Here is a 20,290-nt window from a genome sequence, read left to right on the forward strand (position 1 = left end):
AATACACGTGTCCACCTCACGGGCAGGCTGGAGCCACGTTCAGCTGAGGCGCCTGCGTTTGCAAGGGTCTTAGACTGGATGACCCTTGGTGGGGAGTGTGTGTGTTTTGCGTGTGTCTATAACACTTATTCTGGCGTGGGCGCCCTCATCCCCTCACAGCCTTTCCCGTCCCCTCAGCCCCGCCAAGCCGCCCTTCTTCGCGCCCAGGCCCAACCCCCTCCCCCTCGACGCAGCGGCGGTTGCCGCCGGCTCCGGGCGCCGATTGGGCTGCCCGCCGGCTCCTCCGGCCCTGATTGGCGCGCGCCTCTTTCCTTCCTAACCCTCCTCGGCCCGCCTCCCGGTCCCCCCCCTCCCCTCTGCGGGCGGGCGGGCGCGCGCGCGGCCGGCGCTGCTGCTGCTGCTGCTGCTGCTTCTTTCTGGGCGGCCTTCCGCCTGGTGTGGCGCGCGGGGATCCCCGAGGCGCCGTCGCGCCTCCTCCCGGCCGAGGAGCCGCCGGCATGGAGGAGAACCCCGCCTCGAGCCCCCGCGCGGGAAGCCGGCCGGGCGGCTCCCACAAGCGCTCGGCGGCGTCGGACGAGGAGCCGCTGCTCGACTCTGAGGCGGCGGCCGAGGACGAAGACGGGCCGCCGCCGCCGCCTCAGCCGCCTCGGCCGCGGGAATCCCCTCAGCCGCCGCCCGCCGAGCCGCTGTCGTCGTCGTCTGAGGAGGCGGCGGCAGCGGCGGCGGCCGGAGCGGCTCCCGAGGGGCCTCCTCCGCGTCACCGGCGCCCGCCGCCCCACCACCACCACCACTCCCCGGGACACAGGCGGCGGCGGCGGCGAGGCGGCGGCGGCAACCGCCTCCTGCTGCTCGGGCCCCTCATGGACGGAGGCGGCGGCGGCGGCGCGGGCGGGCTGCTGTACCCGCCGCTGGGCCGCGACGACGAGGACGACGACGACGACGAGGAGGGCGACGACGAGGACGACGACGAGGCTCTGGGCGAGGAGGACGGGCCGGGCCGCGGCGGAGCGGGGCCGCTGGCCAGCAGCGAGAGCGCCGGCAGCAGCGGGCTGTCGTTGTCGGGCGGCGGAGGCGCCCCGGAGCCTCGCAAGCGAGCTCGGGGCTCGGGCGGTCCGGCCAGCCGCGCCGCCTCCGCCACGTCTTCGGTGGGCGGCGGCTCCTGCCGGGGCTACGAGGTGGTCCGCGAGCTGGGGCCCGAGGAGGTGCGCTGGTTCTACCGCGAGGAGCGCAAGAGCTGGAAGCCCTTCATCGGCTACGACTCGCTGCGCATCGAGCTGGCCTACCGGGCCTGGGGGCTCCTCGAGAGGAAGGCCGACCAAGCCGAGGGGGTCGCCGCCGCCGCAGGCAGCAGCAGCAGCAGCCCCGAGGCCTTCGAGGCCGGCTCGCCCGGCATCCCTCCCTCCGAGCCCGTCTGCGTCCGCGGAGGCCTCTACGAGGTGGATGTGGCCAACTCCGAGTCCTACCCGGTCTATTGGAACCGTAAGTCGCCGCCGATGCCTCCTCTCCCTATAGCAGCCGAATCCCGGGGGGCGAGGCCCATTCGACCCCCACAATGAAATATCTTAGGGGCCCGGCCCCCACCCCCACATCGTGGGCATTGCCATTCAAATGTGTGCCGTGTCATGCGATGGATTAGGTGGGGTGGGGCTTGCCTTGTTTCATTAGCCAGGGGATGCCTGAGGAGCTGAAGTCCCGTTAAACCCGGTGGGGTCTGGCTTCAGAGGCAGCCTGCCCGGGAGGATCGGGCCGGAACCCTGGTGCTACCGGTTCCTCCCAGGCACGTTGGCAGCAGGTTCCACCAGTTCAGTGATGCTTGATTCTCAATTTATTGTTTAAAGGAGGCTCACAATGTCCTTCCTGGAGGCTTGCAACATAAAAAATTAGGCACGCCAAAGGGTGGATGCTCAGGGACTCCTGGATCCTTGGCCAGCTGTCACCTTCCTTTTGCTCTGCTTTCATGACCATTTTATCAGAGACCCACAGTCCTGAAGTCTTGCTTAACCCTTCCACTTTTCTCCTTTTCCCTCCTAAGCAAGCAATGTTCCAAACCAGGTGTGGGGAACCTTTAGTCCTCCAGATGTTGCTGAAGTGCAGCTCTTGGAAGCATGGCAAATGACCTGGTTGGAAGAAGGTTCTAGTTCTGCAGCATTTGGAGGGCCAAAGGTCCTGCACCAGTTTTAAGCATTTATTAACAACCTGCCTTAATATTGCATTTTCTTTTTGTTCAGCATCCTTGCCGTAAGGTTGCATTGTGCTTCCCTTCTCCATAATTTTCCTCCTTAAGCATTCCTTTATCTGCTTCTCACATGGCTTATGCTTACACAGACACACACACACACACACACAAGTTATACATGTCGCAGGGAGGTCCTGTGCCTGCTCTTTTTTAAGTCAGCTACTTTCTTCTTACTCAGTTGGTACCTGTTCTTATGTGCCCAGATTGCTTTTCTGGGCAGGAAGCTAAATCATAACATCTGTACTTAACCTCATACTCCCTTTTCCAAACTACACTCCTGCTGCTCTGTAGAACTATGATTTCTATTCCTGTACACAAATTTCCACTATCATGTGGCACCTCTCTGCCCATTGCAATCCTAAAGAGATGGCTTGCATTTCCTTCAAGCTCCAGCCCTTTTGCACTCCTTCTTGTGAACCAGCCGTTCTCAACCTGTGGGTCCCCAGATGTCGTTGGACTACAACTCCCATCATCCCTGAGCTCTGGCCTTGCTAGCTAAGGTTGATGGGAGTTATAGTTCAACATCTGGGGACCCACAGGTTGAGAAAGGCTGCCTGAGTGTGAACAAAAGACAGGTGTGGCAGTTTGACTGGCTGTCATTCACTGATCCCAAGGCCTGCATGTACTCTGTCCCTAAAAATGTTGTTAGAATGCTGTGCCAACGTAAGAAACACTCTGCAGTAAGAAACTGATTTGTATTTGCATTCTTTTTACTCTGCATAGTCTTGTTTTCAATGTGTATTCTTTTGCATAATTGTCTCTCTTCCTGGTGCCACAAGTAGTGGCATGAAGTTTTAGAACAAACTCTCTCTTAACTTGCAAGATTACACTAGGGAGGCATTGCCCATGCACTTTGCAGCTATAAGGGCAAAGGGTTGCCCTTTGCTTTTCTGGGAAAACAGATGTGTGATCAGTACTGTATTGCATTCTGAGACTTCTGTGGAAACACAGTCTGGATTACTCCCCTTGTCTGTTCTGCTCTACTTTCAACTGCAGCTTCTTTTCTTTCTCTCCTTTCTCTGGAAGTATGTATTATTTTAGGCAGATTTAATTAAGAATGTGGTTTTCAGAACAACAAGCAAATGAAAATTACAAGTTCTTAAGAAACAATACATTGAAAATGAAGCATTACATCATTGCTTAATAACAATATAAGTGGAAAAGTAAAGGGAAGGGAAAGGAACGTCTTTATCACACCCTAGTCTAGCACCATCTTGCTGTCCAGAACCTCCTGCAGGGCAGCATCAGTTTTCTTACCACTTTATGGACCAGGTGTTACCAGAACTTAGCAGGTTAATTGTGAGTTTGCATGTCTCTTGTCCTTCATTAAGCTGCTAGTGCTTTGTGAGCCAAACCCAGTAATATAGGCCCTTGCACATCTTTAGTAGGAATTAATTAAGAAATTTGTTTTATCCTGTGGACACGAATGTGCACTCTTGAGTTAGGGTTAAAGGCAACTGAGGCTGAATCACTTAGTTTTGTCTCTGCCTGATGGTGGAGCAGGCATGCACAATCCTGTTAGCCTGCGGTATCCTTAAGGTCTATGAATGTCAGTACCATCAATCATTATGTCAAGAGGAGGGGTGGATGATGGCTCATGCAGACTTCACTGGGCAGGGAATGAATGAGACAGCACCTTTCTTTGCTTGTCTTTGCACAATCCAGGCAGAGTGAAGAGGGATCTCTTTATTTTCCCCACTTTGCAGAATGAATATATTCTTGTGTTCTTACCAAAGTCATCTATACTGGGTTTTCTCCTTAGGCAAATGCTTTGTTTTGCCTGAAATTATCCATAGGCAGCCATGTTTGTTTGTTCATGTATCTGCCCATTTGTGTATAAAGTGGGTGTGGGTGTTTGATGTTTACATCATAATGGATATGTCGGTGAGGGCAGCTGAATTCTCTTCTGTCTTAGCTCCCCACAGTGCATTGCGTTAGCCTCTTTTCTCCCAACCCACCATGACTTTGCTGAGAGAAAAGTGCCTTGAGTTAAACGCTGTAAGGTGGTAAGGCAATGGGAGGATTTAGGTGTTCTCGCCCACACACATCTTTTGAAATAAAAATCAAGCCTCTGTCCCACTTTGAGAATGGGGCAGATGTGACACACTTAGTTTGCTGCTGAGATTTCTGTTTGCAACGGTAATGCTGCCCCAAAGATCACACAAGTTGTGTCTTGGCTAGCCCAGGCATTATTAAACTAGGCTAGCATGTGTTTTCATTCTCATTTTTAATAATTTAAATCTTTGATTACTGGGTTTTAAAAAAGTTGTTTTAGGGTTGTTAAGTTTTGCCTGTGAGTTCTAAATACACTCTTTGTTTATTGGCCTAAACCTTGTTAGTCTTGCACTGCTAAGTGTCTATAGAATGTAACTGATAATTTTAAAAGCTTGGTCTCTGCATCCAAGAGACAAAAAGAGACCCAGACACCTTAACTGAAAGTAACTCCATTATTTCCAGTTGCCTCTTGGATTCTTCCACAGAAAACCAGAGCTTGGTGGTTTATAACACTCGTTTGTACATCTTGTTGGATTGAACCGTTTATTCACAAACAATTATCTAAATCTTCATCTACTGTCTTTATCCTAAATTGCCTTCCGGTAGAAGACCAGAACTGTTGTGTGCAACTGTGGTCACCATATAGTTCCACCACCAGCTTGGTTATTACACTGTAGATTGGTCTTCCTTTCTTGACAGGTTTTTTTGATGTCTTCCTTCTTTGTGGTCAGCAAGAGTACATAAGAAAAGAATATATAGTGCATAATTTTGCACTTGGGTCAGGTGATTTCTAACCCTGATTTCAGCAGAGAAAAGTTTGAACCTGTCATCAGAGACCACCCACATCTCAGAAGCCAGATAAGGGTCCCTCTGAGCTTCCACTGGTCAAAGACTGGGATTTTATTTACTACTCAACTCTGTATTTGCATCCTTATTGTTAATGTCACATATGAAGAAAGGGCCCTTATGCACTATCTCCATATGCTCAGCTGTCCTTGTTTAAAATCCCCTTTCATAAACAGAATAAATGAGGAAATAAATGAACAGTTGTGTGAACATTTGCACAGATTCTGGATGCAGAATGTGGTTTCCCTGGTGCTGAGTGTTTGAGGCAGAGCACATTCAGCCCTGACAGTGCTCTTGCTTTTGCAGTCATTTATCTGCTGGAATGAGAGTGGAGAAAATGGACCTTATTGAGTAATTTGCCAGTGGGTAGTTGACTTTCTTGGCATGGATACAGGAAGATCAATTGCTTTAATTTTTCCTGCTGTAAAGTGTAGGAACAGCAAGAAAACAAAAGCTTGGGAAAGGCAGAGAAACAGTAAACATAAACAAAGTAGAGAGTGAAAATGGTGGCCTGCTGTGTTGCTTTTCATTTTGGAAGTAATTTCTCCTTCTCATTAAATGTGGGTGGCAGATGTTTAAAAAAGTAGCATATGCTGTTCACAGAGGGATTTCCAAGCTCTGGGGAAAGAGGTTCCTGGGTGCCGGCCTCAAAAGCAGCATTGTGCTCAGAGCGGAAGTAAGCATTTGATCTTGAGAAGATTAAGGGTGTTGACAGAAAGCATCCCAGTAATTTAAAGTAGTAGTGACCTCCTTACCTTGGGTAGCTCTTTGTGTTTACTGAACTAAAATGACAGCTGGTGTAGTAATAAGTAAGTTTTTTTTTCCTCTGTAGGAGTCTCTATAGTTAGTCCCTAGTATCTGTGATGGTTCAGAATTTATCTGGTTAAATTCCCCTGGTGTGTGTCACCTGCTAACGTCAGCTTACAGAAGCTGGGCGGAGACAGAAGCTTTTAGAAGCTAAGAAGGAGGAGTTTTTCCCTGTACTTTCACTTCCCTCTGTGTTTCTGTGAGGGAGACATGGCTGAAAGAAGCCCTGGACTTTGTTTGCTGTAATGTTTTAATAAAGAGCTGTAAATAGACGAACCTGTCTATGTGTGCTTACAAGAAGCAAGACTGCTTTACACGCTGTGCTTCTACTCTGCTAAAAAGCCGTGACTGAAAGGAGAGACAGCAGGAGTTATTGCGCAGCTTGAGAGGAAGCCTGCCGGACCGCTGTAGGTGATTGATGCGGATCGTAAAGCTGTCTGACGTCGCGGCTCTATCGATAAGGCAAGATCGATAGATATCTCCACAGTATCACAGCATAATTGTACTTTGGTAAACCCTGCCTTGCCCTGCCCTGTTGCGGAATCTTCCTTCCTTCATGGGTCTTCCCTCTCAGATAAGCAACTTGAGGCTGCTTTTAGCAGGTGACTGCTCAGTGTTACTCATCTGCCGCTTGTCTTACCTGTTCTGCTTCGCATTGACTCTACCTTAGGGTGCCCTCCACCATTGCTGCAAGCATCAACAAAGCTCCAAGAGCTGGTCTTTACAGAGTGTGAGTCTGAGGATTAGCATTAAGAAAATCCCCCATGCAAGCTCCATTGAAATGAAAGGAGGATGCGCTACAGTGGCATTTTGTGACAGAGGACATAGGACTTCATATAACAATTCACTGTCTGCAGTGATTAGGCCCAGCTATGACCCAGTGCTACGAAGTGATAGCAGTGGGGCCAGCTCAGGATCAAGTTGATCCCAGGCAAGTTGGGCCCCTCCCTGCCCCCCCAATGTCCTGGTTTGGAGCATTCTGTTGGCTACTACTGGTGTAAATCCCACCAGTACTACTTGCACCTGGCTGAGTGTTCAGGGGGCAGAACAAGGAGTTCTGCACTGGCAGAGCAACACTGATATTGGTCCATGGACAGAGGCCAGGATGGCAAAGGTACAGCTCCACCTGATCAAACCCCTAGCGAAATGCAAAGGAGGGGGGTGGATTCCATCCCAAGTCTTTAAGCCAGGCATAGGCAAACTCCAGCCCTCCAGATGTTTGGGACTACAATTCCCATCATCCCTAGCTAACAAGACCAGTGGTCTGGGATGATGGTTGTCCCAAACATCTGGAGAGCCGGAGTTTGCCTCTCTCTGCTTTAAGCAACATCCAATCTAAAACTGAAACACAAAATACTGAAAAATTCAGTGCTAATTTTTTTAAATACTGAACTATACAGATTGTACCAATGGCAGAAAGGGAACGTGGCCTCATCATAATAGCAAGTTGCCAAAAGTTACTTTTCTGTTGTAAAGCTAATGCAAAGTTCCATTTTTTAAAGACAGGCATTTCCTTTTACATGTGTTTTGTGGGCGGGTAAAGCTGCTGTGTCTGATGTCTTTAACAGATTTGTACGCAGAAGACACATGTGTGAGATATGTTTGTGTATAACACAAAATGGTTGAAGAAGGTTGACTTAGGGTTTTCAAAGACATTCGGAAAGTGTAGTTGACACTTTAAAGTACTTTAAAATACTGAAACCTAGACTATTTGAAACCTACTTTGCCACTTAGCTGTGTATTTACTTTCTCAAGGCAACAGGGCCCATAATGTTATCGATTCAAGTGGAGCAAATACCTTGGAACTGCAGGGCTGCCAGCCACTGTAAGAATGGGATCATTTAGCCCCCTGCAAGGCAACCGCAGTCACATTCTGACAGATGCGATAGATTTTGCCCAAACATCTTTTTCTCTTGCATTAACTGCTCTGCTCTATCTTAAAATATACTGTGTTTGTCACCTTTACAGAATCTGAGAAGATCCCTGTGATGCGTGGGCAGTGGTTTGTTGATGGCACTTGGCAGCCACTAGAAGAAGAAGAAAGCAATTTGATAGAACAAGAACATCTCAGCTGTTTCAAGGGGCAGCAGTTGCAAGAAAACTTTGACATGGAAGTATCAAAACCTTTAGATGGAAAAGAGGGTAAGGGATGGCTGGATCAGTGGTCCTGCCTCTTGTTTCTTTTTATGATAGTCTTAACCTTTTGTGTACATGTTTGATGGTATGTTTTGCATGATTAGCCATTACTTGCTTCAGTCTCTTATTATTGTTAGGAGCATAGGAAATTGCCTTACTCCAAGTTGTACAATTGATCCATCTAGTTCAGTATTACCTACACTGACCAGCAGCAGCTGTCCTGAATTTCAGATTTTCCTGCCCTACCTGACGAAGTCTGGGGTTGCACCTGAGTGATGTTTCTTCCCCAAAGCACATCTCAAAAACATCATGTTTTATTATGCATTATTTTGTGTTACCATAAATACACCCACCCACCAATAGAGAACTTCCTCGTTTTCAAACCATTTTCTTGCTTCAAGTTGAAGTCCTCCCAGACACTTGTTTTTTTTTGCCGCTGGAAACTTTTTAACCATTTGAATATTACTATTTTAAAATCCAGCCTATCAACCAGGAGAGACCAAAAGATACATATTTCTTAATTTTGGGTCAGTCCAGGCTTGGTAGAATCATTTTCACTTGTATTCTTTCAGTTGTTTTGTGGTCAAACAAAATACTGTTTAAAATGGCCAGACTGATAAGTCTTGACATCCCTTCCATTAGGTTCGGAATAATCACTTCACAGGAGTAGAGTGATTAGTAGAATCAGCAGGCCATACCAGTCAGTTTACTGGTTAAAAATCAGTTTGACCACAAGTATTCCATGAAGCCAACAAAGCTACTGTCCAGGTGACAGCTTACTTTCTATTGGTTAGCAAGGACGAGTGTGAGAACCCCTTGCCTTTAGCCCCATTGCAGCCCAGGGCCAAATCAAGTAACACAGCAAACCTCTTTTAATGACCACCTGCTGTAGCAGCAGGTATCGCCAAACAATTCTTTTTGTGGATAATTTGCTATAATTTTCTTAGAGTTAGTATCATTGTTTCACAAAACAGTTAACTATTTTTTTTTCCAAATTGGTATAAGTATCAACAATGCATTTTCCTAGAAAAATAGGTGCACCGCTGTACAGTGGTACCTCGAGTTGCAAACGCTTCAGGTTACAAAGTCCGCTAACTTGGAAGAGTTACCTTGGGTTGAGAACTTTGCCCCAGGATGAGAACTGAAATTGTGTGCTGGCGGCGCAGCAACAGCAAGAGGCCCCATTAGCAAAAGCATGCCTTTAGTTAAGAACAGTTTCATATTAAGAACGAACCTCTGGAATGAATTAAGTTCGTAACTAGAGGTACCACTGTACTCACCACGAACTTGTAAGTGCCACAGTTTTTAACAACAACAACAACAAGGTGCAGGTACTGCATACCCTTGGATACTCCCTGGGAAAAAACCACTGAGTATCAAACTTGATGACAGTTAATGTTTCCTTTTTGTTCTCATAAAGTCATTGCTTTAAAAAATACTTGACTTTTTTGATAATATTTGACTGGTCAGTTTGACATTGCTGCAATCAAGTTGTTTATCTTGTGCAATAAGACCCAATTGCTTTGGGCAAGACAAACAGCAGAGCTCTCCCCAAGTTTGAGTGCCCTGGACAGTAGTACAGGTTTGGCTGTATGCATTGCATCACCCTGCTTATTTTAAAAGCCTTTTGGATTATCAGCACAACTATTTATCATTATTTAAGGTCTAAGTCTGTTACTTTGCCAAGTTGTGGCCTTAGGGATGGGCTCCTGCTAGAAGAAAAGCGGGTGCTGACCATTTGGTTCCTCCTCTAGGGCTGATGCCCAACAGCAAAGTAAATGTTTGTACTTGCCATTTAATTTCCAGTAAACAAAATATTTTGCAGATTTAAGTCTTGGTAAAATAGTTTGACCCTGACTTTTCAAGATTTGCACTAGAAAACAAAGAGTTAAAAGTGGGAGTTTGGGCAGATAGTACAAAATAAAATAGATCTTCAGAGTACTGTGGAAGCTGTACAGTGATGGTGCTAGACACCTCTTTGAAAAGGATATTGACTGCCCTGCCCCCAAGCTAATTTCTCTCCATTGGTTGTTTACTTGGCGTCTGTGTGCAAGATTATGTTCAGTATATGGGTGTCAGTTATGTCTGGTGGCTGAGGATGATTACTCCCACCTCCACAGTTAGAACTGAGTTAGACTATTGTCAAGTGGCTATATCTGAAGCAACAGTAGTGGCTGTCAGGACTACATGGGTGGGGCCACATTGCTCCCCAGACCTCTGAGCACATGTGTCGCTGCCACTTACTGATACAGTGGTGCCCCGCAAGACGAACGCCTCGCAAAACGAAAAACCCGCTAGACGAAAGGGTTTTCCGTTTTTCGATGCGCTTCGCAAGACAAATTCCCCTATGGGGTTGCTTCGCAAGACGAAAAAAATCTTGCATCCCCCCGCGGGGTTTTTTCGCTTTTTTCGCCCTTTTCTTAAGCCGCTAAGCCGCTTATCAGCTGTTCCGCTGATAAGCCGCTTAACAGCTGATCGCTGGAAGCCGCTTGACAGCTGTAGCGCTAATCCGCTAAGCTGTCAATGGGCTTGCTTCGCAAGACGAAAAAACCGCTATACGAAGAGCCTCATGGAACGGATTAATTTCGTCTTGCGAGGCACCACTGTAGTGGGAGCTCAGTGTGGATGCCATGGCAGAAGCCAGCCCAATGTTCCGACTGCTGAGTCTGCACTGTGCTTGCACCATCTCCCAGTTCCTTTTTCTTCTGAATGCTACTAGAAGCCAATGTTTGTGCCCTCCATAACTCTTTAATAGTTGGAATAAAGTCTCATTAAGCATTTACTGGTAGATTATACTGGCAGCTCAACCATAAATGAGATGAAAGGAAATATATACATTCTAATAATAATTTGTGAGACTAGGAGGAATGCAAGTTTTAAATATTTTTCAATTCTGTTGTGTTTGGTTTTTAAATAATTTGTTTGGCTTACGTTCTTCTGGAGTATGTAGGTTATAATAAACTCTTTGAGAAGTAAGTATTCTTAGGATACTTAAAAGTGAACTTAAGGCAGAGATTTTAGCAACTTCAGAAGAAGAATATTAGAGGCAAGAAGAATATTAGTTTTGCAGTGTCACAGTGTTCCACATTCCAAGGTACTCTTGGCCTTGGAAGTTGCAAAATTCTAACACTTTCCCAAGAATTCAGCCTTTCCTTTAGAAATCTGATAGTTGCAACAAATTAGGAGTGATCCTCTATGGGGCTGTGCACAGAGCAGCTGGGTCATGCCAAATGGAGCCCTTTTAGAATAGATAAAATCCTGCCAATCAATAGTTTGCTGAGGAAATGGAAGCAGGGAGGATCTAACTTCAATTCCCAAAAAGGTAATTTATGCAGTTTTGGAAATGATCCCTCTGCATAGCACCACTTCTTGTTGTTACTCATCATTCATCATTTTATTTGTATGCCGCCTTTCCATAGTTAAAACAGTGCTCAAGGCGGCTTGCAACATGACAAGGTTTACATAATTACCAACATAACAAAAGTTATAAACAACAAATAAAACACATCAAAAAGTACACAACCAAATGGAAAACAATTTCCACATAAATCATAAAATCTAAAACTAAGAATACAGCATTAATACCAATCACAATTACAAATGACATAGATAAAAAATAAAAGCTATTTAAAAACAAAAAGAAAACACAAAAATGGAGCCCTCTCTGCCCAGCAGCAGCAGCACTCCTTTATGCAGCCTGTCAGGCCCTGTCCCAAGCCAGGTGGAGAAAAGAAGGGCAGGACCCTTCAGGCTCCCAGCAGGTCCGTCCTGTTGTTGTTGTAAGTTGAATTTATATACCGCCATATACCCGGAGGTCTCGGGGTGGTTCACAGAATAAAATCAAAATATAAAACTCCAAAATAAAAAATAAAAACAACAACACAATAACCCCCCCAAAAAAACACCCCACATTTTAAAAGGGTATAGGAAGTCAGTCAAATCAACCAAAGGCCTGTTTAAAAAGGAACGTTTTTGCCTGGCACCTAAAGGTGTATAATGATGCCAGGCGAACTTCCCTGGGGAGAGCATTCCACAGACGGGGAGCCACTGCAGAGAAGGCCTGCTCTCATGTTGCCACCCTCTGGACCTCTAGAGGAGGAGGCACACAAACAAAGGCCTGGGAAGATGATCTTAGGGTCTGGGTAGGTTCCTATGGAAAGAGGCGGTCCTTGAGGTATTGGGGTCCTATAGGTCAAAACCAACACTTTGAATTGTACCTGGAAACTAATTGGTAGCCAGTGGGGTCGGACCAGGATCAGTGTAATATGCTCAAACCGTCTTGCTCGGGTAAGCAACCTGGCCGCTGAATTCTGCACCAGCTGAAGTTTCCGAACTGACTTCAGAGGCAGCCCTACATGGAACGCATTGCATCAATCTAACTTTGAGGTTACCAGAGCATAGACAACAGCAGTTAGGCTATCCCTATACAAATAGGGGCGTAGCTGGGCCGCCAGCCAAAGCTGATGGAAGGTGCTCCGGGCCACTGAGGCCACCTGAGCCTCAAGCAACAGGAAAGGATCCAGGAGTACCCCCAAGTTGCAAACCTGCTCCTTCAGAGGAAGTGTAACACCATCAAGAGCAGGCCACCCATCTGGTGTAGGGAACTGCCCACTCACCATACCTCAGTCTTATCTGGATTGAGTTTCAGTTTGTTGGCTCTCATCCAGTCCATTATATAGGCAAGACACTGGCCCAGCACTTCCATTGCCTCACCTGTAGATGTCAAGGAGAAATAAAGCATATTTGTTGGATTGGAGAGAAGGACTGAAAATAGAAGACCTGTTAACATGCCCATTTCCCACCCTGCTGAGTCCACACATGAAATACGCTTCCTCTCAACCGGTGCCCCATGCAAATATTGAATGTAGAGACTTGCACTTATTACCCAAAACCTAGGAAAATGCCATTATTTTGTTAAAGTTGTCTATATTGGAATCATTTATAGTTTATATTGTTATCTGAACATACTAAATGATAGTCAAGAGGCTGACCAAATTGCCTTGCCATTTATTACAAACGTCTAAGGATAGGCCATAGACAGTTGCAATTTTTGTTTGACATTCATTTAAATAAAGCACAAACAGTAACTCTAAATGGCAAAAGCTGGTTGTTAAATAAAGTTATAGGGCACTAAATGAAGTGTGTGAAGCAGGGTTGCAAAGGAAGTAAGGAGTCCACGTGGTGTTGCAGTTGGACTAATGCAGGAGAGACCCAGCTTCATAGTCCCTCCTCACCATAAAGCGTACGGGCTGGCCCTGCACCCATGACAGTCTCTCAGCCTAGCCTACTTCATAGCTGCCTGTGGGGCTGGGCTGTGTATGCAGCCCTGCACTCCTTGATTAGAGTGGGATGAAAACGTACGAACTAGATAAACAGAAACTAAAATAAGGAGATAGCACTCGTGCCTTTCCTGTCAGATGATCCTGTTCTACAGTTCAAGGAAACCCATCACTGGGAGAAGGTCATTCATAGTTCCATGGAACATTTTGCAATATTTGTCCAAGGTCAGTTGACTGCTGTCCTAACCTTAAGTGTTACGCACTTTGAGCTATTTCTGGAGTTATTTTGTTCATTACAAAGAAACAGGGACACACATGACACTCGGCTTTTGCTGAAGCGTTTGAAGGACTCCCCCTCCCCCCCTGCAGCCTTAAGTAGCTTTTCTATATGTAAATAGGGGAGATCCTTTCTCTGGCTAAGTGCTGTTACCTGTGTACACAAGTGGCTTTTATGTCTCTGGCAACTATTATAATGGTCTTTGGGTCTAAAGCAGTGGTGTTTTTTTCAATGGACCGCTTGAAAACTGCTGCAGGATTTTTAACTGTATTTTTTACAGAAACTGGACCGCCTGAATGAAGCTTGCAGACCACTAGTGGTTTGCAGACCACAGTTTGGGAACCCCTAATCTAAAGTATGCTTAGAATTCTGTTGTAAATCAAAGAGGATATTACTCAGTTAATGTGGTCAGCTCACTTCTGTGGTAGATATTACAGGAATTGCGCTCTGTTCCTCCTAGATGCTCACGGGCAGGTGAATTGTGATTGGAGCGCAGGTGCCTAGTGGGAAACATGATAGCTAGGTCCTCAGACGTGGCCTCAGAGTGAAAGAGCAGAAACCAGCTCTGTTTACGTCAGTGTTTGCAGCAGGGGAAGCGTGGAATGACTTTTCATTCATGAGCTTCCATTTCTCGACTCTGCTTTGACCAGGAGCAGCCCAACATGCTTTGAAATAATTTGCACATTATGCACATTAATAATAAATTATTAAGTACACAAAATCAGCATTCCTCAAGTGCAAGTTGTCTATGTGCAATTTTTTTATCATAGGTAAATAAACAATTATGAAATAAACATCTCTTTCTGATTTCCTCCCCAGTCTGGGGACTGTCTCATACTGTAGAACAGAGTTTAAGAGTAATTAAGAAGACACTGGGTGGCTGCCTCTATTTTAAAATTGTGAATAAAGGCAGATAAAATACATTAATGTTAATCTACAGATTGTTTTGAAATGGCAATATCAGAAGGCACTGGTCTTCTTGCCCAACTATTTGTAGTGGCATTTGGAATACAGCTCTGTCCACTGTGCAATGGTTTTACGACTGTGTCATGAAAAGGCGTTGATTCGCCATCCAGCTCAAAGCCTGTTATATGGGCAGCATTGATAACAGAAGAGTCCTCTCAATAGATCTTGGGGCAGGTCAGGAAAGTAGGTGGTCTATATTGTGTCTACAGTCCAAGTTGTTGAGCCTCAAATCTTTGAATTATGCCTAGAAGGCCAGTGAAGAAACCTTGAGCTCTGATGTAATGTGTTCCCATGAACCTAGTCTCCTTTAGGTAGGGTTGCCATACATCTGGAATTTCCCACACCCGTCTGGGATTTCAAGGGTAAGATCACTTCCCAGGCAGATTTTTTAAAAAAATGCCCAGGGTTTTGTTTTTTGTTTTTTTGGCGAGCTGAGGTTACTGGCTGAGCAGCGGTGCTGTCACAGAAGGAAGGGGCAGCTACGGCATTGTTACTTCTGGTGCCGCGTGTATGTCTGTCCTCCTCCTCCTCCTCTCAGTGGCCTCCAGGCCCAGGCCAGAGCCCCTGTAGGCCTTGGAGCCACCAATACTCCTGGCCTGCGCCGCTTCTCCGGAGGCTGGCCGTGGCCTGGGGAAGGCCAGCCTGGCCTTCCAGGAGGACTGCCTGGCCTGTGCCATGAAAAGAGAGCAAGAGGCCGAAGACAGCAAAAGGTAAGAGGGATTGGAAGGAGGGGGTGAGGAAGGGGTCAGCGGCAGGCAGGGGTGAGTGACAGAGATGCGGGATGGTGGGGGATGCCCTAAATATGGGGGGTTTCCGGGTTTTTGGTCTTCGGAATATGGCAACCCTACTTTAGGAGTGGGCCCCCCAGAGATGCCTGCATTCCTGAGCAGCATAATCATCCCCAAGAAAGAGATTGGGGAGCAGCAGCTTACCTGTTGTGTGATGTGTACTAAAAATTACTTCGTTGTATTTGCAGCAGGGCTTAATGGCCTTCAGGGGTTCCATTAGGAGTAACCTAATAATGGGACACAGGTGGCGCATGGGACACAGGTGGCGCTGTGGGTTAAAGCCTCAGCGCCTAGGACTTGCCGATCGAAAGGTCGGCGGTTCGAATCCCTGCTGCGGGGTGCGCTCCCGCTGCTCGGTCCCAGCGCCTGCCAACCTAGCAGTTCGAAAGCACCTTCGGGTGCAAGTAGATAAATAGGGACCGCTTACCAGCGGGAAGGTAAACGGCGTTTCCGTGTGCAGCTCTGGCTCGCCAGAGCAGCGATGTCACGCTGGCCATGTGACCCAGAAGTGTCTCCGGACAGCACTGGCCCCTGGCCTCTTAAGTGAGATGGGCGCACAACCCCAGAGTCTGTCAAGACTGGCCCGTACGGGCAGGGGTACCTTTACCTTTACTTTAATAATAGTACGGTGGTACCTCGGGTTACATATGCTTCAGGTTACAGACTCTGCTAAGCCAGAAATATTACTTCGGGTTAAGAACTTTGCTTCAGGTTGAGAACAGAAATCATGCTTTGGTGGCGCGGCGGCAGCAGCAGAAGGCCCCATTAGCTAAAGTGATCTTCAGGTTAAGAACGGACCTCCGGAACGAGTTAAATACTTAACCTGAGGTACTACTGTACAGGTTTGGGCAACATGCTCGGGTTCAGCAGAACACATCCCTTGAGCTGGCAAGTTATAACTGCTACATCAAGGCTTCCTAAAGTTCTGGTAGTCTAGGATCAAATTGATATGCGGGAAACTCTTCTGTAGCCCCAGAAATGCTCTATGAATCAGAATCAAGTTTGGCTGGCGGAGATTGCTCTTGGGGTAGGGTGGAGGAAATGCATTCCTCACTTTCTCCTGCTGATTTTTCTTTGCAACTAAACATAACCTCCTCCCATGTGCTTATTAACTCCTTAAATGCATTTTGAGGATTATGCACATTCGGTACTGAAGTGCAGGCTTTTCCTGAGTTAACACTAAAGACACTTTTGCTCATAAGCCTGATAAAGTTAGAGTTTGCAGGAGGAAAAATTACACACACACACACACACTCCGAGGATCCCACTACTGTGTTACTGTATCTGTTGCTAATGTAGGCATGCCTTCTTGTTGGAAGAAAAGAAGGCCAGAACATAAATTCATGCAGAGACTCATTGAATAGCCTTTTCTGAGCTTTGGGAGTTGTGGTACATCTCTGCAGAAATAACTTCTCCTTCCCCAACCCCCCATCAAACCTGGTTAGAAAAGGCAGCTGGCTTCATATCAGCCTTTCTGTACATTGCTTAAAGCACACTGGCAATTCTTGTGGCACACAGTTTTGGCATTAGGGAGCTATTGAGTCACAGTATGTCATGAGGGGGTCATCCTGCTGTGTACAGAAGAAGTTGTGCCTTCCTCTTGAGGCTTTCTTCGCTGGACTGGTTCTGTCAGTTAGGTGCAACCTGCCTCTGCCTTACTCGTCCTCATTCTCAAAGGCAGCAGAACCGAGAAGCAGAGACGGAAACAAAATGTATCAAAGTCCTTCTGAGTACCACTATGTCTGGTCTCTCCCCACCAAATAAAAAGACTTTAAAATCTGGTCTTGTGTTAAGTCTAAACAGAGACTTCCAAAGAATGGCTTCATTTTAAAAATGTACGGTGGTGTTCTGTGTTTCAACTCTGGTTCAGTTTGACTCCCTGTTTGAACCCCGACTGACCTTCATGGTGCTTATTGTTCTCCTGTTTCTTAGGTGGGGCACAACAGCTTCCTCTTGATCCCTAACTTCCCACTTGTGAGATACCACAGCATTCATTCTCCTTGTGATGTCCCTTCCCACACTGAACAGCACTGGCATCTACCTGTGAGGGTAAGGTAAGTCCATCAAATCACAGCACAGTAATTTCAAGGGGTAATACTTCTTTCAATATCCTCATTGAATAGCCTGGAAGCTATAAAATGAGTATTGAAAACATCACAGTGGACTTGCAGTTACCCCCACAAGGAAACTCCAGTGCTGTTCAGGAATGGAAGGCTTGTTTATAGACAGTGCATGCTGGGATGCATCTCTCTCTCTTTCGTAAAATCTGAACAGTAGGCAGCTTCTGCTAATCTAGCCACCAGTGGCCTTTCCTCCTGTTCTAGAGGGGGCCCTTAGTGATCACTCTTAGGCTAGCTCACATTTTGAGTCCATTCTTTTGAGTTGTACAGTATTACGGTCCCCCAAAATATTGTGTGCACATGTATCTGCGAACTCAAAAGGTACTGGATGGGTCTGTCTGTCTATCTATCTTGCTGTTGCATGCCTGTCATTCTTCTATGCTTTGAATTGAGTTTTATTTGCACCAATTAGCATTTCATTAAAAAGTTGACAAGATAAAACAACGAATAACTAAATTCCCCAGAAAGGCAGTATTCTTTTGTTTTGCTAAAATTTGTTGCAGTGTTTTTCCTATGCATATTGTCTATGTTTGTTGCGTTTATTTAGCTAGTGATGTGCAAAATCCAATGATGCCCCTTTTTAAAATTTCACTTTGAAGCTCGGTGTTTCGGTGTTTTTGCTTTTAGTTATCTACCACCTCCCTCCCTTCTCCCTCCATTCTCTGTTCAAATGGAGAGGATATAAGGAGAATACAGAGGCTGCAGGGCTTAAACGCAAGTGGTCTGAAGGTACAGTAATTGCAGATTTGTATTCTTGTCCTCTCCTTGCCTAGGAAGCTTTCTGTTGTAGTTCATGTCTTTCAGTGTAGTGTTTTAGATAACCACTTGCTTCCCCCTCTGCATGATGCTGCTACCCTCTTCCAAAAGGAGGAAGAAACTGTGGATCTTAGTGAGTGGATCAGTGCTTTGTTTGTTACAGAGAAAATTAGAGGCTGACACTGCTGTCTCTAACAGTGTGTACTAACAATTCATTAGGAATTTTAAATCACTTTTAAAGCATTGTTTGCTTCAAAAAAAATAATGGATCCCTGCCCCAAAGCATGCACTTCAACTTTCAGAAGCTTGTTAAATTATCCACAGATCCTGTCCAGTTGTCTGACCACCTATTGATTTCAGCCCCGACTTCAAATCGCTGTTCACCTCAAGCTCATTGAGTGGGCTTTGACAATTCTCTGAGTCTCAACCTAATTTCAAGCACTCATCTATATGCACAGTGTTAGAGAAATTTATTTAATATGTTTACATCCTGCCTTGCTGCCTGACAGCAGATGCCTCCTAGATGGCTGGCAACAAGGGAAAAAATGAAAACACTTTAAACATAAGACTTTTCTTTTCAAAAGGTGGTTGTGACTGGGAGGGGCTCTAGGGGGAGGGGTCTGATTGCTGGCTTGAGCATTTTTCTTTGACAGCAAGCTATAGAAGTCAATTCATTATTCTTCTTTGCTCACTTGCATTTTTGCCTATATTGCCATGAGTCAAAACAATGCTCCCATTCTCCCTGCAATAGAAAATTGATGGAAGGAATAGAATAGCCAAGAGTGATTATTCTCCAACTCTAAGGGGGAAAACGCCTCCTAGCAGCTGTATTTTTCTGCCTTGTTTGGTACCTGCAACAGATCCAATAAAATAACTTTTGGGGAATCATCATTACTGCTTGTACTTGTTTTAATAATGTGCAATCTTGCATTTGGCAACTACTGCTTAGCATCTTATCCTGTGAACCTTTTCACTTAAAAAAAAGTCATGACTAGAAAGAACTGTTTGCACATTCACTTTTCTAAGAGGGTTCTTCTGCCTCACTGATGGATTATGCAAAAGCTTAATGACCCTCATTATAGTTCTTTTGCCCTCAGGAAAAGACACAGTTTTGTGCTTTTCTGATCAAAGTGCAATCACAAGTGTTCATAGTGTTCTCAGCATTGCAACAGACAAGTAAAGGCCAAATCTTTCTTACAGTACATAAACATTTGGAAACGGCAAGTAACTTAGGGGCAGGTGGGATTTGAAATGGAGAAGCAATGGGTAGGGAACGGGTTAAGCACACCCTGCCATTTCAGGTCACCTCCTCCCAAATATTTGTTGTTGTTCAGAAGAAAAAAGTCATCTAAGGTTGTTAGACACATTTGTGCATAATATCTAGTTCATCATTGTAGTTCATCTTTTTATCGAGCATTATCTGGTTGTTTAACATTTACTAGCACGTGTCCAAGACTTGCCAGGGCATGCTTACCCTTTCACTCTGCTTTTCCTTTAGTTTGGTTCCATGTAAGTCTTTTGTATCTGCAGTGCATATGAGTCATCCTGTTTCTTTCTGTTCCACCAAGGGAAAATGCACTAGGCATCAATATTTCAAACTCCTAGGTAATGCCAGCAGATTTTTAGAAATGCAGACACCTCTCTGTGATTTCTCCAATTCTGCACAAAGGAGCCCCCAAACAGTTAGCTTCCTTTCCTTTCCCTACTCTCCCAGTATCTGAATAGCCACTTGCCTATTCTGAATTAGTGAATCTGTGCAATGGAAGGGGTTAAGTAGCCTCATGTAAACTGCATAAAGCTAGTATTCAGTTACACCCAGGTTGTGTGTTCTCTGCAAGCTCTCCCCATTCCCCTGGCTATGAACAAATTGTACAGCAAGCAAATGTGCAGTGTGGATTCAGAATAAATTCTGAACATTAAAATGAGTCTACATTTTAATGTGCAATACTTAATGGTGGTGCTGAATGGTGGAAGGAAGCCTGGGCAACAAAGCAAAAAGGAAACGTACTAGGGATCTATTACCACAGCATGTTTTGCCCACGAGTCTGGTTTCTGAATGCTTAACAAAGACAGATCAGTGTTAT

General features: G+C 45.8%; 1 protein-coding gene across 5 annotated transcripts in view; it reads left to right on the forward strand.

Annotated features, from left to right (window-relative positions):
• Nucleotides 1–438: 438 nt before the first annotated feature.
• DDHD1 (DDHD domain containing 1) overlaps nucleotides 439–20,290 on the forward strand; it is a 39,006-nt gene continuing 19,154 nt past the window's right edge. For 2 of the 5 annotated variants that reach the window (XR_014168026.1, XM_081910012.1), the window contains exons 1-3: nucleotides 450–1,479; nucleotides 7,853–8,026; nucleotides 18,078–18,179. Coding sequence is in view for 4 of the 5 variants with exons in the window: in XM_081910012.1 (XP_081766138.1) it covers nucleotides 498–1,479; nucleotides 7,853–8,026; nucleotides 18,078–18,179 (1,258 nt within the window). In the remaining variant the exon portion in view is untranslated. Of the gene's footprint in view, nucleotides 1,480–7,852; nucleotides 8,027–18,077; nucleotides 18,180–20,290 lie in introns of all 5 variants that reach the window. The other 3 variants (XM_081910013.1, XM_081910010.1, XM_081910011.1) reach the window with 3 other exon arrangements.

Source organism: Podarcis melisellensis (genome assembly GCF_964234715.1).
Source record: "Podarcis melisellensis genome assembly, chromosome: 1".
NCBI lineage: Eukaryota > Metazoa > Chordata > Lepidosauria > Squamata > Lacertidae > Podarcis > Podarcis melisellensis.